The 18,506-nt window shown below is 40.8% G+C and overlaps 1 protein-coding gene across 7 annotated transcripts in view; it reads left to right on the forward strand.

The window, feature by feature from the left end:
- The window catches only part of robo3 (roundabout, axon guidance receptor, homolog 3), a 176,774-nt gene that overhangs the window by 151,792 nt on the left and 6,476 nt on the right, over positions 1 to 18,506 (forward strand). For all 7 annotated transcript variants that reach the window (XM_080866045.1, XM_080866046.1, XM_080866048.1 and 4 more), the window contains 12 exons: positions 6,514 to 6,595; positions 7,478 to 7,646; positions 11,638 to 11,804; positions 11,920 to 12,041; positions 12,191 to 12,407; positions 13,920 to 14,050; positions 14,600 to 14,783; positions 15,162 to 15,413; positions 15,865 to 15,904; positions 16,167 to 16,306; positions 16,384 to 16,665; positions 18,090 to 18,231. In XM_080866045.1, the coding sequence (XP_080722171.1) occupies positions 6,514 to 6,595; positions 7,478 to 7,646; positions 11,638 to 11,804; positions 11,920 to 12,041; positions 12,191 to 12,407; positions 13,920 to 14,050; positions 14,600 to 14,783; positions 15,162 to 15,413; positions 15,865 to 15,904; positions 16,167 to 16,306; positions 16,384 to 16,665; positions 18,090 to 18,231 (1,928 nt within the window). The remainder of the gene's footprint in view (positions 1 to 6,513; positions 6,596 to 7,477; positions 7,647 to 11,637; positions 11,805 to 11,919; positions 12,042 to 12,190; positions 12,408 to 13,919; positions 14,051 to 14,599; positions 14,784 to 15,161; positions 15,414 to 15,864; positions 15,905 to 16,166; positions 16,307 to 16,383; positions 16,666 to 18,089; positions 18,232 to 18,506) is intronic.

Raw genomic sequence — 18,506 nt, forward strand, 5'->3', positions numbered from 1 at the left:
ACAATGAGCGTGTGAGGCCATTAGCGGTCGTTAGCGCCGTCTTACTCCATGCTAATGAAATCTATTCTGCCCAGAATTCCCTCCTGGGTACGAAGCAGCACCTGAGGTCACCGCAGCCTCGAAGAGACTCGAGGAGGCGTGCGCATTAATTGATTGTGGGTTCTCAATGATTAACGATCGCTGAGACTTGTAATTAAATCCTCAATGCATCAGTACAAGTGAGGACTGGATGAATAAAAGAGAGGGCTAGAAACTGAGAAACAGGGGTGAGGGAGAGGATAGAAGTAGAAATAGCTGAGACTCAGAGGCCTAAAGTACATTTTAAGATGCATTTGTGTCATGGTGGAATAAAAGGAAATGTCTTGACAGCTGAGAGCATCATCTTGGAAGTGCTCAGCCTTTGGAACTCATTTGAAGCTGTCAGACAGCATGTTGAAGTTCTCATCAGACTTCAATTCATTTTGATCTGGAACATCAAAACCAATGGTATTTATGGCCTAAGACTGCAGGAACAAGATCACAGAATTACACATAAAAATTATTCATTTTGAAATGTTGTTCCATAAACTTAAGAAGATGCCTTGTCAGTGATGTCATACATTTTTTTGTGGAGTCCATCACTAACACAAGGAATCAAGACCCAGAGTCATGTCGAAATCCATCGTCTGTGTTGCTGTACAGGCAAGTGGTTTGAGCTGTAATGACGGTAGAAAAAATCCCAAAATACAGTCATCCAAGCAGCTCTCCTGCTGTGAACTAACGTCCTTTCATTTAGTACACAGGCTCGTCATCTTATAATATTAATTTGTAGAGAATTTACCTGTAGAGTCGATAAAGTGCATTGAAAAGAAAGTTGTTTCATTTTGATTATGTTAGCATGACAGCATGTGAATATTTAACCCAGCTGTCACTAAACAGGATGTAGATCTGATATATAATATGTTTTATAGGTCTTTGGTAACGAACTAAAGGTCTGGGTAAATGTTTAACCCAGTAATGGTTAAGTAATCCAGGATTTTTGCTTATGAAAGTAGATATCTTGACATTTCGGCAACAAATACAAAGACAAAATAATTATTTTGACATTGAAGTTTGGATTTAAAAAAAAACACATTTTGTATTGGACACTAAAATTTTAGTAGCAGATCATTCAGATCACATACGTTGTGAGATGGGATTCAGTAGGTGCCCACCCACACCCACACTGGAACCACCGACAAGAGTTTTTGACATGCTTTGAGCCATACTCCCTCTCAGTGTCTCAGAAAAACCCAATAACTTTTCATTCTGTTCTATTTACATGCTGCCTAATAATGTGTTTAAAAGATGCCATTGTGACAGGAAGTAATGCTATTTGTTACATCATAGCTTCATTGCTACATTGATAATCCATCAGCTATAAAGATATTTCATTCATTGCCACAAATGTCAACACATTTTATCAACATCAAATGTCCCATAAATGAAATGCAGTCGTTTTGAAAGGAACCTGTTACTGATGACGATGATGATGATGATGATGATGATGATGATGATGATGAAAACAGAACAGGGGACATATCAGCTCTTGGTGCTGCAGCACCTGCCACTATATATCTCAGGGGACTCAGCTATAAGTCTTCTCATGTAGGCTAACCAAGTGACACACACTGTGGTTAAACATCCATTTGACCCATGGCATAGGATTATAAGAGATTCAATTCAAATAAAGTCTTTTAGATAATCCCCAAAGTTTGATTCTCTTCATCTGGACGCAGCGTTTTCAGTGGGAGAAACGTTTCGTTACTCATCCAAGTGACTTCTTCAGTCTCAGCTGACTGCAGGTTTCCCCAACCTTATAAACAGTACATTTGCATAATGACTGAAACCAGCCCACTGAAGGAACAATGGGCTGGGAGGTCATTTCCTTCATCATTATTATATTATTATCATTAATATGCAAATTCCCATGACCATAGAAGTCACCTGGATGAGTGAGAAAACGTTTCTCCCACTGAAAACGCTGCATCCAGATGAAGAGAATCAAACTTTGGGGATTTACTTACCTGGATGATTGAGCATGCATCAAGATGTTTTAGATAATGGGACTAAACTGCTTTGTTGTTGGTGATATTTTTTATTATACAAGGATTGGCTGTGGACAATGTGTCAAAGCAATGAAAAGAAGTTGCTAAGAAACAGATTTTCTTTTTCTTAATAATATATGTTAAAATAGGTAAAGGCAAATGTTTACAATGCTTTTTCAGTGATTGATTTTTTTTTTGTTGCCATCTACACTGACAGTTGTTAAACCTGGGGTAGTTTAAAAGATTCATAATGCTCATTTTAAAAAGCTCTTCTATGAATTAGCTCTAAAGTCTAAACATATTAAATACCAAAATAAGCATAACCTTTAAAATGGACAAACAATGAAATCAGACATTTAACTCAGTATAAATAAGTCAATTTCCGCTGTGCCCCTGGAGTAGGACAGATGGTCTGTTTGTTCCTTGTACCCTGGCAATGAGGAGATGCCATTATCCTGGGATCTCTGCCAGACACACTCTATCGTTGTCCGTCACTTTGGTGCCAAGACTCCCAGGCCAGACGGGACGTGTATGTGTGTGTGTATGGCGCTGCTAAATCGTAGCAGGCCGTGGGGTACGTTATAGGGGCTACTAATGTTAGATAAATAAGGAAGCGAAACAGGTGAAGGCCAACAAAGCCTGGGGAGTGTGAGAAGGACTACATGGACACAGCTAAACAGATTTCTGGGAGTAATCAGATTAAAGCAGGAAATCAAATTCCTATGTTGACTTTAAATCCCGGCATACACGCGTTATAGTTGATAATCAGATTTTCCTTCTGCACACACCCAAAAATAGGCTCTGACATCATTATCACCCTTCTGGCTGCTGATGTGCAGGATGTTCATGCTGGTGCTTTTGGGATGGGGTGCAGGTGGAGGGTAAATGAAAAAGGCACCGATGTTCACATTGCTCTGTAGGACTGCCAGATTATTTCTGCAGATTGTATAAAAAAATATCTCAAAGATCAAATATGTGCTATTTAAAGCATAAAAAATAAACATTGACATGTGCCTTCTTTAGGATTGGCGCTCCTCCCTTCTGCTCTCCTCTTGCCTCATACATTTTTTAGAAATGTGTTTTGCGCGCTTGCCCAAAGCTGCCAGCCTTGATTAATAGTCAGGTGTCCCAGCTATTTACCCCACCCACCCTCTGTGCGGAGTCCCTATCCACCGATCAAATGCTACCATCTGGGGGCCCCCTTTTTCCCCTCAGACAGACGCACAAGCCGGCCTACAGGTCAACTCAAGGTCAGGGCCTCTAGAAAGAGGAGAGATGAGTCACCCTGAGCAGGAGGGGAGAGGGACTGAGCGTGTGCACAGTGATCAGCGAGGCATTAGGTGTGAGAGGTTCTGCTGTCCACATCTTCTGCATAATGTGAAAGGTTTTCATTGCAAGTAAAATGAGCTGATGTGGCAGAATAAGTGAGTAAGGGAAGGCTAATTGTGTTTGCAGTGGATTTATCAATTGCCATGTAAATTGATGAACTACTGAAACATCTCACAGCAAGCAGCTGAAAAACTAACTGCAACCACACACACAGAGCTGGAAATAATTATGTATAGAGCCAGGAGGCCTCGTAGGCGTAACTTATATTAACCACAGTCTTTTGTCTTCATCATTTATTGCAAACTGAGCTGTGACACATGGAGTTTTAAATGTGTGTTAATGCAAATAGTTTGTTTGACATATTTTCTCACATAAAAGCACGTATTACCTCTTTCCCATCAATACAGTAACAATCGCCAAGGAGTTCAAGGGAGCAGAGGGTAGTTGCCTTCTGAGGTTGCAGCCCAAGAAGCCCTGACATTATAAGCACTCTTTCTTCACCAATAGGAGCGCTAACATGACCTAATAGCCAGCTGGAATTTGGCACAGTAACAACTACAACAACATCAATAAGACATTTTTTTTTTTTTTGGAGCTGTGTGTTTGCTCTGTGTCGTAGGTTTTATGATGAAAACAGAGTCGGAGAAACATGCTTTTATGCTTTTTTTTATATATAGGTTTAATAGTTGCTAGTGCTGCAAAAGTATATTATTACTTACACCAATCAATTCACATCAGTAGTGTGCTACAGACCTATCCTGGTGTCAGAGCTAACGGGAAATTTAAGACACCTGGTGATGTAGATTCCTCTGATCTAGAAGGACTTTGTGTTATTTACCAGCATGTATGCTATTTGATTAGCCAAGTGGTGGGTGCTCCGTTTACTTAAGTACACATCTCAGTATGTTATGGCTCACACACAGTAAATATTCCCACCCCTTTCTTGATGTTTTAGCACTGTTTAACACTAACACTGAATATGAGATGATTTTAACAGAATGAATGAAATGAATAAGTGGTCAACCTGAAGGGATAAAGTTTAAGTAATTAAAAAGCATGTTTAGAGGCACTGCTCTTGCAAACTGCTGCTACCTTTAGTGTCACAGTGAAAGACCCCCTAGCAGCTTCTTCTTGTAAGCAATTTCACAGCCCACCTAGCTTTTGGCTTGCTTTTCCAAAAACTTAATAGTATTCAGCTAAACACACACTCGTACACACAGGCACATTTATCACACACTTCTTAATTACATCTGCTCATAGCCTGTCCAGAATGCTAAGTAGCTGTTGAGTAGAAAGACTGGTGCCTCAGACATTTCTAGACCTCTAGCTGGTCATTAAAATTCTGTCCTTTGATCCTTTGCTTTAACTCTCCTCCTTAGATGAAAAACATAAAAGCCACCAGCTTGACTTTAGCTTTGACTTCAGATAGGTCCACTGAGATTCTATCATTTATGGAGGAAAATAAAATAACTGCATTTGACAACATCCCTGAAGTAGAAGTTAATTAAAACAGATGTTATGTTGAGGTAGCCTAATCAGAATGGAGATTGTCATGTGTAAGTGATTCCTGGGAGAAACAGATTTTTAATATACTGTTATGACGAATAAAAGCAGAACAAGATAAACACATTGTAAATATTATTTCAAGTGCCTTAACAGAAATGTGATTTTTTTTAAGGTATTGAACTGCAGATGATAAATCTTGTAGGATGTCACTATAGGTCTAAACAATACTAATGAACTCCATCTGAATTACCATGTGGCCCATGTGCCTTTAAACTTCATCTGTGAGTTGTTCCATCAATCAGCACACCAGTGACTCTGTGCTGCTGTCAGAAGTAGATGTCATTAAAAGAATCACAGCATTCAGACATGAGCGTTCTTCCAAGAATCTCATGACATATGAATGTGTTGGTGTTATGACTCACTCAGTACTCTTAATTTTGGAAAAGTTGTAACGGCTGTCTCACTTACAGTAACAATCGTGTTGGATTTTCAACACATCATTAGTATGAATGTTGGTCAAAGGGCAGAAGCTTCCTCTAAAGACTCGAGGCATCTGCAGACTTTTGAGGACGTGCTGGTGCTGCTCTAAAACATAATTAAGTGGCATGTTTAATGGGCATGCTGTGTTTTATTTTGAAACTTCATTTATTTTTCTGCGCTTTTATTGTGTCTCACTTGCTGCCCTCTTCATCTGCTCTGGGTAGTTTAGTATGGCTTTCTTTGGAAACGTGCTGTGGCACGTCTGCTAGAATGGCAGCCTTGGCCTTGGGTATCATTAGCCAGTGTAACAGACAACACATGGGTAAAGCTAGCCTCCAGGCTGTCTCTGCCAGAATGAGACTGTAGCTGAAAACAGACTTAGATGCTTTTTATAGTTGTTCTTAATAGTGGATGAATCACATTTTAGTATTTCTTAGGTCTTTGATGACAGATTGTTCTGTGGCAACACTAATATAAACTAATGTTGAACTAAACTAGTTTAGCCTTATAGTAATATAAAGGCTGAGAGCCGGGAATTTGAAAACAGTGCCTTCAGATAAGTTTATTTAAGTATATTTCATATCTCCTTTTATGTTGGCACACCACAACAGCTTGTCCAAGCACAATGAGTCAGCAACATGGGGCGAAAGGTTTCCAATGTTCCTCTTGGTTCCTGAATAAAAACAAGAGTGGCACTAAGTGGCCCAGGTCTGAATGAGAGAAAGCCACCTGTATGGCAGATTGATGAAGGTAGCAATTTTCTATATTCTACTTTTCAAAAGGTCTTTAGGGATGAATATACACAAAGCTAAAAGAAGGTTCATCTTTCTTAGACATATAGCCACAAATGGGAGCTGCATGATGCTACAAGTTGACAGTAATAAGCACATTTTTCTGTACTGTGAAAGTGCATTGAAGGTATAGTTACCTGGTTGGCTTTGCATTAATAAAATCTCCCTGCTCCAAAAGCTTTGCATCCACACCAACTTCCAACTGCTCAGCACTCTCTCTGCAAACAATCTGTTTGGAGAGATATGACATTTAGTCTCAATCACTGGTAATGGGTGCATTACCACAGTATCACACACACGCATGCACAATAAACTAATGATACACGTTTTACTGTTGCCAGGAAACAGACTCTGGGGTTTACACCTGCCTGGCTAGCAGCTCCAGCGGAGAGACGAGTTGGAGTGGAGTGCTCACAGTCAAAGGTAAATTGTCTCTGTGTGATTTAAATACATGCAAATGGAAGCTCTATGAAGTGTCTACATATAACACAGAGATGCTACATGTGACGAGAAAGAAAATGTCCATGTATATGAAGTGCTGTTTAAAAAAAGTAATGCTGATTGTCACTTGTTAAATGTCTCCTTATTAAATGTGGGCAACTTAAAATTCATCAGCTGTGACTGAGTGTAGGATGTGTGACTTCACTGTAAAAAGCCAGAGTGTAGGTAGTGTTCCTCATGTCTGTGTAATTGCTTAAATGAAACAAGTAGCTGGGTCTAATTAAAGCACTTAGCCCCTGCTGTTCCTGAGCCAACTGCAAATCTAAATGTCAGTAATTGTATGCATGTGAATCCTGGGGTGAAGAGAAAGGACAAGAGAGGTAAAGCAAAGGTGAGAATATGCTGATGACCAAATTTGGGGTGCAAATGTGAGATATCATCTGTCTTAAAACACCCCATTTATTTAAGTGCTTTGTGTGGCTCTGCCCTTTTTTACTTTCTCTGCAGTGGAGCAGGCATTAGCACATAAAATATTTCAAGCAGTAAAAGATTTGTTTATATGACATTAAATGAAGCCTTTAACGACTTAACAAGCTACTCTGATAACACCTAAGTCTGTTATTTGACTATTAGTGTCAGAACAGTTGGCTCGGGTGTAACAGCAAAATCACAAAGTCTGTTAGAAGTGAGGAGCTCCACCTGCGGCGATGAGGATGCTAATGCTCAGTCAACATTAGTGGGACTACAGAGAGGACGTAATGAAACAGTAGCACTAGAGCCAGCTGTTATAATTAAATGTGCACTATTCTCTTTCACCTTTCCTGCTACTCCTCCTTCTTCCTGTTTGCTTCCCTTTCCATTCAGAGAGCGCAGACGTGTTGGTAGCTCAGGCCACTGAACCCTTCCAGCTGCCAGGCCCGCCACATAAGCCCATAGTCACGGATGTGTCCAAGAACAGTGTCTCTCTGACCTGGCAACCCAATGCCCACGAGGGAGGAGCCGCTGTCACCTCCTACATCATTGAGGCCTTCAGGTAAGTTGACATTGCTATGTTAATCCAGAGCTCTTCATTTCTCTTATACTTTTTGCACTTCTCACCTGTGGTTGTGTGTCTGGATGTAGAGTGGGTTATCTACCAATCAGAAGGTTGGTGGTTTGATACCTGGCTCTGTATAGCGAAGTATACTTGTGCAAGATACTGAATCTCAAGTAGGCCCTGATGCAGCAATCAGTGAGTGTGTGAATTTCAGAAAAGAACGTTTTTTATCATTGTGTTTGTGTGAATGAAGTTTGAAATTAAAAAATGCTTTGAGTGCTCAGTTACAGTAGAAAAGTCCTATATAAGTACAAGTGCAGTTACATTTGTCTTCTTTATTTAACAGTTTTAGGATTTTTTTCTGCAGAAGCCGTGCTCCTTTTGGAACCAAGAAATACTAAATACTAGTTTCTTTAATGTGACTCCAACTTAAACTGAGTAATAATCTGGCAATAATAATATTATTAATTTGATGACAAGTTGCTGATAAGTCGCTAAAAAACACCTTGACACCTTAACAACCTAAAATAATATTGTCTTTTCTCTTGTGGCTTATCTAAATCTGAGTGGGCCTCCACAGAACCCTACAGGTATCTTCACCTGAGCAGAGGTCAGCCTTGGATTAATTAGACCCAGAATAGATTTAGCTAAACAGGGCGGGTGGTTCGGAAGGAAGCCTCTAGATGAAGATAGGCAAATGAAATATGTCCTGCCAATTTGATAAAGTTGGGGACACCGGCAGCGCTTAATCAGATCCAGACGTCCACTGTGTCCCATGGCAACGCCTGAACATTTCAGAATAAAGCAAACGGATTTTCTCTAAAGCAGCTGGAGGGGACCACAGGGATGTTTACAATAACATTTCCTTGCCTGAGGTATAAGGCTTGTTTGTAGGAGCACTACTATGTCTGCTTATGCCATATGTGGTATGTAAAAGGGTTTATTTAATGCACAAAGGCACACTTTCCATTTTCCTGCTGATGCTGTATTGATTTTGTCTTCTGTACACCTGTGTGAACTCTCTTCCACCATAAAGTTGCCTTGAAGCCAGTACTCAGGGTGTTGTGCTCACTTACGCACACGCACACAAACACACGCCACACACACATCCAGACACACACACATGTGTGTGTATTCATATCCTTGTGGGGACATCTCATTGACATAATGCTTTCCCTAGCTGCTTACCCTAACCCTAACCATAAAAAATGAATTCCTAAACCTAAACCTAACCATAACCAAACTGTAACCCTGAGACTAAAACCACATTTTGAGTCTCAAAAATGCCTTCAAACTTGTGAGGACTGGGATTTTGGTCTCTGTAAGGGCTGTTGGTGCCCACAAGTATAGTAAACTTCCAATGTTTGGTCCCCACAAAGATATGAATACACACACACACACACACACAGTATTTTAGAGCCACTTCCCCGTTGGTCTAATTGTTAGAATTCAGCATAAAGGTAGTTCATGGTGGAGGAGGCCTTTGTGACTGCCTCTCTGCCAAGGTGATGGTAAATTCACAGAGGAACAGAGAAAGGCAGCAGGAGGAGGGATTGTGGTTGGCGGTGGTGGAATAATGCATCTGTCTGGGGCAGTGCCACAAGGCCAACAACATGCCCTCATTTTATGTCAGCAGCTGTGCCTTCTTGCAAGCCCAATTACATTATTCATCAGGACAACAAATAGTATTACTGGGAGAAGATCTTTCAAGCACAAAGTTGTGTGAGCTGCAAAACTTCAGCTATTGTTTCATAAATAATATCAGCACCTCGAGGCGACTGTTGTTGTGAGTTGGCGCTATATAAATAAAACTGAATTGAATATTAGAGGAAACCAAAAATAGATCATGCTCTTGCCCAGAGAGCTTCCCATGCATTGGTTAATTATGAGGTTACACATCAAGTCGGTATTACAAAGCAGCTTGAAGCTGCTTGTCACTCTGCCTTCTTGTTGATAAGACCTACATATTTGCTGTTTTGTTTTCAAACATATTATGAGGAGATTTACAATATGACTGAGTAATATGAATTACTCACGGTAACATTAAAAAGCATGTTATAGAAGATATAGAAATTGTTCATATAGTGAAAATAATATGAAGGTTAAGCTACTGTTAGCCACTGTCTAAGATGGTGGAAAATGCTATGCAATACAATAATTCAATCGAATATTAGTCATCAGTTTACAGCAGTTGTTTATTTTACCTGTTGTTGTAGTTCAGTTCATATTGTAGGAGAAATATGGGAATAATGTGTTTTTCCTGAATTTTAGTTGATATTTTCTCAATTAATGAAAAAAAAAACTACTGTAAAAGTTAGAGACTGATCATTTCTTTGTAAGTGAGCAAGTAAGTGGAACAAGTGGGTAAAAAAATCCCTTTTTAATTGATGATTGATTTTATTAATGATTTACTTTTGTTTTCTTAATCTTTTGGTTAGACTCTGGTGGTCTTTATTCCCTGGATATTTGTCAACAAAGCAGAAAATAATCAGCAGATGAATTAGGTTGCAGAATAATCTTTAGTTGCAGCCTCTTCAAAAAAATTATTGCATGAATAACTGGACGGGCAATAAGAGAGTGTATCATCTGCCAAGGTCACTGACGTATTTCACAAGTTCACAAGAATCTTCACATCAGCGTCGTGAGATTCTTCATTTTCTCTGCTCCACTTTTCAGGTGGAGCTTTCATTCAGTTCAGTTTGGAAGTTTTGGAGTAGTCATGCTGAGAGACAAAGAGCAGTAGGCACATGCAAGCTAATTATACTATAGGAGGCCTTCAGTTTTCAGGCCCCTCTTCTGTTTGGATTCGGGAGACAGAAACTATCTCTACTTTTAAGATTAAGCTTCAAACTTTCATTTTTGCTAAAGCATATAGTTAGGGCTGGATCAGGTGACCCTGAATCCTCCCTTAGTTATGCTGCAATAGGTGTAGGCTGCTGGGGCATTCGATGCTCATAGGAGGTCATATGATTGTTGGGTTTTTCTCTGTATGTATTATTGTAGGGTCTACCTTACAATATAAAGCACCTTGAGGCGACTGTTGTGATTTGGAGCTGTCTAAATAAAATTGAATTAACCTCTTAAGCCCCAACGCCCCCTGATACAGGGGCAAAAGGCAGGAGATCAGGTAGGCTTGGGGCTTAAGAGGTTAAATTACTAGTTATTAGGGATGTTCCTAGTGACTAATTTTGTCAACTTAACGAGGAAAAAAATGAGATTAACTGTGTAGTCAAAACTAAGAGACAAATATCAAGTTAGATTTGACAAAAGTTTAATGGACAATGTCAAAAAGTGTCTAAATAAGGAAAATATTGAACCATAAATCACATTCCTCAATCATTAATCACACTTTGCTGCTTAACTTTGTGGCATCTTGTGCATTATGAACATTGCATGTTATACACCAAGCAGACAATGAAGAAGCAGAAAAACCATGCATTATGAATGATACACATTGTTCTACAGTTTGTAACAAGTTTTACCTCAATAAAAGTCCAAATCTAAAACAATAACAAAACAATAAATCATCCATCCCCCCCAAATGACTCAGCTCCTCATCTTATCGCTAACAGAGAGCCTATCCACCCTTCGGAGAAAGCTCATTTCCGCTACTTGATCTTATTCCTCTGCTTTCAAAATAACTAACAATAATAGGCTTAACAAAAAGATCAGACCTAGATTAACTGAGTTATGGAGGTTTTCTACAACAATACCAGGGCTGTAGCTCCATGGCAGCTGGTCGCAGATGGCTGCGTAACATTTGGGACGCAACAATTTATCGACATTGGGCATCATTTAAAATGTTAAGAATAAATGACTAGTACATCTGGTACCAACCATCAACAGAAGCAACAGTTAGTCATCTAGTCAACTAGTCGTGCACATCTCTACTAGGTAGTTTGAGTACATTTTCTTGATTATAATAATATACTGCCACTAAATATCGCACTGCTTATCTGACTTTTTTTCATCTTCTGTACTTTTACAGCCAATCAGCAGGGAGCACATGGCAGACTGTAGCTGACATGGTTAAAATGGAGACACACACCATCACCGGCCTTCTTCCCAACACCGTCTACCTGTTCATCGTCCGTGCTGTCAACACCTACGGCCTGAGTGACCCAAGCCCCATCTCTGAGCCCGTCAGAACACAAGGTCAGCCTGCACCCCCCTTTCACCAAATACAGCAAGACTCACACCTGGAGTTGTTAGAAACAGTGACTGTGTTAATGCGCTGACAGCATCACTCTATGTGTGTGTTTTCCCTCAGATGTGAGCCCTACAGGTCAGGGAGTGGACCACAAGCAAGTGCAGAGGGAGCTGGGAGAGGTGGCTGTTCAGCTTCAGGACCCCGTGATGCTAACAGCAGCTTCCATTAGAGTATCCTGGAACGTGAGTGGCACATATTTCCCTGCTTTTTGGGGAACAAGTATTCATTTGGGGTTAGCAAAGAGAGAAAAATAATCTTCCATTTCCTCTCCATCTCGCCGTTCCGTCATCTTCTCTCATCTTCCCCCAATGCGGACCTCAATTTTTTCCAGGTCGACCGTCAGTCTCAGTACGTCCAGGGCTACCGTCTGTCCTACCGGCCCAGCGGGGGAATGTGGCTCCTCCAGGACATCAATTCCCCCTCGGAGCGCAGCACCGTCCTCACCGGCTTACTCAAAGGAACAGAGTACGAGATAAAGATCCGTCCCTACTTTGATGAATTCCAGGGCAAAGATAGCAGAACGTTGCTAGTCCGGACCCCAGAAGAAGGTAATAAGTCTGGTAAATGAAGAAATGAGTCTGTAATCAAGAAATCTTCAAAGAAAAGTGTTTCTAATAAACTGGGCTTGGTTTTCTTTGACACTGCAGGGCCTGTACGGCATTTTCATTAGCCTGTATGACACCACATGAATCTCCGTTATGTTATCTAATTTTGAGGTTAATTTTATATCCTCTGGAATTTGAGTTCATCTATACTGATCACTGTTTTCATTAAATTTGTGTGCTGCAGTTTTGGCAGCCAGGGGTTTATATTGGTTGATCCAAACTCCAGAGTAAAACACAAGGAAGGAGGCATATGTGCCATGAGCACTTATGGATTGACCTGCCTGAATAAGGAACATCATTAACTTATATACATGTGTCTTCTCTTTTATTACTTTATGTATTTGTTAATAATGACTGAGCTATAAATATGTGAAGGGGTTAGGAGCACACAAGTGTTATTTTTTCCCCACTCCTTTTCAAGCGCAGGTTGTATTTCCATCCTGTATATCTGCTCTATTTTGTATACATATACATATGTATTAGGGGTGGGTTTTGATTATCGATTTATCGATTAAAATCGATTCTAGCTTGAATAACATGATATCGATTCATTAAAATCCTGAATCGATTTTTTAAATATAAATTAGGTTAAACCTCACAAAATTTCCACAACCACCAAACAACTAAAACAGTAAATGAGTAAATTGTTTTGCTTCCACCACGATAAAATCACACTTCATGCAGAGCTCTCTCTCTCTCTCTCTCTCTCTCTCCCTCTCTCTCTCTCTCTCTCTCTCTCTGTACTTCAAGAACAGTTTCCCGTCTAAAAATCTGTTTTCTGCATTATTCGCTTGCTTATTACGCACAAGTCTACCGTTGTTTACAGCGCTGTTGGCCGCTGTTTTTTTTTCCTTTTACTTCCGAAAAGAAAACCTCATTTCTACTGTTCAGTAGGCTACTGAACAAACTTAAACTTTTTAAAATTATGCAAAATTTCATAACGCTTAGCCGTGTCTCTAATCAAACCTCTGTAACTTTGCTCTGCTTCACTTCAGCAGCATCAGGTAATGTTCATATGTTGATTAATGGTTTTCTTTCGTTTTTGATCTACTGCAGAATATTTTTATAAAATCCCAGGCCAGGAAAGTCGCCTTCATGTTTTTCTGTGTTTTATCCTCAGCTACTTTGACACAAAGGCATCTGCTGTGATGCTCACATCTTTGATAAAGTCTCGCAAGTGTCAGCTTTCTTGTTATAGATATAAAAATATGGAAATGTACTGATGCATGATCTGAATTATAATATTTCTGACTCTCAAATCGAATTGAATCGAATCGTGGATCGAATCGATTCGGGACCTTGTGAATCGGAATTGAAACTATTCTAGAAATCAGTGACGATACCCAGTCCTAATATGTATATGTATCTATATGGGTGTATGTTCATAATTTACTGCGCTCAACTACTCTGCTCATCTTGATGAAATGAGAGAAATGTTCCTCCCACCTCTCACAGTACCCAGTGCCCCTCCCAGAGCTGTTACAGTGTCAACAGTGAAGCTCGGCAACAGCTCCAGCTCCAGCATCAGTGTCTCCTGGGAGCCGCCACGCAGTGACACGCAAAATGGCATCATCCAGGAGTACAGGGTAAACAAACCTCAGCCTAGTCAAGTCACAAGTCTCACACTCAAAGTGCCTTGAAGTGACTGCTGTGATTTAGTGCTATAGAAATAAAATTGAACTGAATTGAATTAAATAAAGCTTTAGTGGGGGCAGCACTGTGACTGCCCAGGAAAACCTCTGCAATGTGTAGTAACCACTCTCTGTTCACTGCCTTCACACTTCACACAAGAAAACATCATAGCTGACATGTAAGTAGTGCCTTACACACAAAATGTGTACTCACTGACCCAAATGTTAAGGCGGTTCTCTTATGAAATCACTGCTAATCCCATAAGATATAGATAAAAAGGAAACAGCGGGTAATTGGTGGATTGTGAGTATGATGTTTTCTTCAGTCAGGATAAATGGGAAAAGAAAACTTTACATATAGAAGCTTGAAGGTGGTACATGAAAAATATTTGACTCTGATGTAGTTTTAAGCAAAAAAGGACAGTAGTTAACTAGTTTATCTTTGAATTAAAATGTGAAGTATTTAAAAAAAAGTTAATGGCAAATTTTTCTGTATGCAAACAGGTTTGGTGCATGAGCACTGGTGATGACAACCAGACCCGATACTACAGTAACAAGACAGTGGATGGAAACACGTTGTCCACGTTGCTGAAGGGCCTGATGCCCGGAGTGCTTTACCAAGTGGAGGTGGCAGCAGTGACTAGCGCCGGGATTGGCACTCGCAGTCAGCCGGTGCCCGTCCTCATCAGTGAGTCCACAAAAATAATGAGAATAAAAAGTGAGCCAAGGTGCGAAAGTAGATGAATTAAGTAGACACTAATCCCAGAGGACGCAGGAAAATATTGAAGTCCATAGTGCGGCTCCAGCAATCACATACCTAAAACATCCAAAAACTTGTTATTAGAAGATGCTAATTAATGTTACATCTCAGGTTATGTCATCATCACCTGCTTCAGGTTTATTCAGGAAAGAGGTAATTATGTCCACGGTTAATAGTTTAGTTTAGTTTCACTTTATTAAAGACACACACGGTTTACTGATTGCTATTTTTTGGAGTATGAAAACTAAACAAACCAGCCAAAAATAAAATGGTTCAGTAATCTTTGGTCTTGTTTTTCTCCTGTAGAGCTGCCAGCTGAACAGCCCTCATTAGCAGGTGGAAGCGGAGGCAGTGGTGACAAGACCAATGGTGGTGAGGAGAGCAGCGTGAGTCTAGCTGAACAGATTACAGATGTGGTCAAGCAGCCGGCGTTCATCGCAGGCATCGGAGGAGCCTGCTGGGTCATCCTGATGGGTTTCAGCGTCTGGATCTACTGCCGCCGCAAGAAGAGGAAGGAGCTGAGCCACTACACGGCCTCCTTCGCCTACACACCAGCAGGTAAGGATGAAGGATGATGAAGATGACCTGAAGCTGGGATGATACTTATGAAGGAAGTCGAATCCAGAATGCTGCCATTGACATATGTACAGCCAAATAAAAGGAAAAACTTACAAATAGTTTCAGTGTAATTCCCTCCTAGGCTAAATTTGGGCTTGAATACTTAATAATCTTTATATATACCTACTATTTAGGTTCTGTTCTCTGTACTGCAATAGTATAAGCTTTAATACATGACTAGAAGTTTAAGTATGAACTCACATAATTATAATAATCAAAAAATAAAAACATAGATGCACTTTTTTGTGCTTTTGGTGGACATGAGAACAGCTGACTCTACATTATTAGAATAGGATATAGACTGAAGGATCTGTAAGAAGGATAACAGAATAATTTGTTTGTGAATCCCTGTTCCTCTGCTCATCACTCTCTTTCTCTCTTGCTTTTGCAGTCGGTTTCCCTCATGGAGAAGGACCGGGACTAAATGGAAGGTAACTGGTTTATATCCTACTAGTGCTGTTTCTGTGTGAACTAGTAGGATAGGGTTGCTAAGCAAAGACATACAGACATTTCTAGAATTATATCTCTGAACTTTGTGATATTTTATTATGTGAATCTTTTTAAATTCACACCACATTTCTCACTGCATGCATGCAGCTTTTTCTCTGCCACTCTCTAATTCCATCTGGACAGTTATACTTGATGTTGTACTGCCCCACTACGACTTCAGCTAATGCCAGAGTGTCTCTGTAGGCAAGGAGTGCTTGGGGGCAACATGGGCAACTACCCATGGCTGGCAGACTCTTGGCCCACCACTAACTTGGTTCACAATGGCAAAGAGGCCGTCAACTGCTGCCCGGCCAATCCCGACACAGCTGAGAGATACTACAATGGTAGGAGTGTCTGTTTTTGTGATGCTGTGCTTACAACAACAGGAGCTTTGCTAAATCCTACCTCCATCCCTGTGTAGAAGCTGGCATCTCCAACTACCTGAATCAGACTGAGAAGTACAGCATGGGAGGCTCCACCGAAGGTCCCATCTACAGCACGATTGACGCCACCAGCGAGGACCTGCACAGTTTCACCTACGCCCAGCACAACTCCACCACTCCTTACGCTTCCACCTCCATCATGCCTTTCACCAACCAGACACAAGTTCCACCCCACGGCGGTGAGCAGCAAGACGACGGCCACTGGATTACCCAGCCCGGTCCATCTGGAGCTCAGTACGCCCAGCTGGACCGCTGCAGTGGTGAGGAAGGATTTCAGTTCTGTGAATTTGAAATACACGTCTGTCTCCTTTTGCGTTGATTACTTCGAGGAAATAAGAAAAAAAAGGTGAAATGTAAACCCAAAATATGCCAAAAATATGGCTTTAGATTCCAGTGTTTCCTTACTTTCCTTCCTTACCTTCCTTCCTTTTACATGGATATTTTGTCATCACTTATTGATATGAAATCAGCTCCAGCTTATCCGGAGGAACGCCTTGGTGTTCCCCCAGATAAGCTGGGGGAGGTGGCTGGGGAGAGGGAGGTCTGGGCTTCTCTGCTTAGGCTGCTGCCCTCAAAACCCGGCCACGGATAAAGTGGATGAAGATGGATGGATTATTGATATTAGATTTGAAACAGTCTGCATCTGCCTTCAGAATCGCTTCGGATTTTAGATTGTTCTGCTTTTCTAATGAAAAATACTAATCAGAAAATAGTGTTTTTGTTCTTTGTGGGCTATGTAAAAGCTTGTTTGTGGACTTGAATACAGAGCAAATTGAAAATGAGCATTTAATTCTGAAAGTCCAAAATACACAGAACCAAGGTGAGCAGGGGAATCAAAAGCTAACAGAATCACAAGGAGAAATAGAATAGCTGGGAAACTCGAAGCAGGGAGGCACAGAGCGAGGGTACACACAGCTGTGAAGGATGAGGGACAATGCAACAAAAAACAGAGGAAGACAGAAACAACACACACTCACAGAATAACAAGGGGACAGATAACAGGTGGGATGCAACAACAGACATAACGAGATGACGAAGAAAACTTGAGACACGGAGAACGACCATTACCAACGTAAAACAGGAATACACATCCAAATGTGACTCTGGGCAAGACAGCAGGAGTGGACTTGGGTAACAATGAAAGACAAAGGAACACAAAAACAAGACTGAAAGAGAGCAATCGTTCTATCTGCCAAGGTGACAGATCGAAAAGTTTTCAATGAATGCTGATAAAAATTTGTAGGGGGGTAGAGTGGGCTTGTGCTAACAATCCATGAAAAGTTGCCTTACGTCCACCAATGGTCCATCACGGTCAACTTTATTTATCTGTTTATTTGGATATATTGGTTGAAAATTGACAAAAAGCATGTAGTGATGTCACTTTTACATTTCACACCTGCCTTTCTTGCAAACTTCATAAGAAAACAAAATGAAAATGTACAAAATACAAAACTACTCCCTTAGAGAGTGAGCTGAGGTTTGTGCTCTCCTTCGTGGAAGCAGTTTGGCCAACATGCACTCAGTCATGCTACAAATCCTACTTTGCTGCCTCCGTGTTGCTATTTGTGAGCCACAGGCCTGCTGGGGTATGTGTCAAAATACGGTCATGACGAATCAGCTTATTGTGCCAGAACCTCCCCTTCAATTGAATCGCTGCATTTATTTATGTATGTCATTTTTTTAGGTAAGCCCAAGCAGAAGGTGATGGGTAAGGCTGTAAAGACCCCATCTCTGACCTGGATGGAGTCCTTGCCCCCGCCTCCGCCCATAGAAGAGCTGAAGCAGTGTGAGCAAGATGACGAACTTCCAGAGAACATGGACCTAGGGTGAGTCACAGTCCTGCCTCCTCAGATGCACATCTCTCTGAATTAGTATGACACTGTTGTATCATCACTTAGACTTAGTGTCACCTCTAACAGCTGCATTAAGTATAAAAGCCAGCATTGCTCTTAAGGCCCTGCCCTTAACAACTCAATTATCTCAGCCTTGGTCAACTCCTTGACTGATTTAGCTGTTTTCCCCACCCATGAAACGCAATTAGCAATGTTGACCCTTACCACTTGCACTCTGCAGCCTCATAGCAAAACTCATAGCTGCAGTA

Source organism: Rhamphochromis sp. 'chilingali' (assembly GCF_963969265.1).
Source record: "Rhamphochromis sp. 'chilingali' genome assembly, chromosome: 19".
NCBI classification, from domain to species: domain Eukaryota; kingdom Metazoa; phylum Chordata; class Actinopteri; order Cichliformes; family Cichlidae; genus Rhamphochromis; species Rhamphochromis sp. 'chilingali'.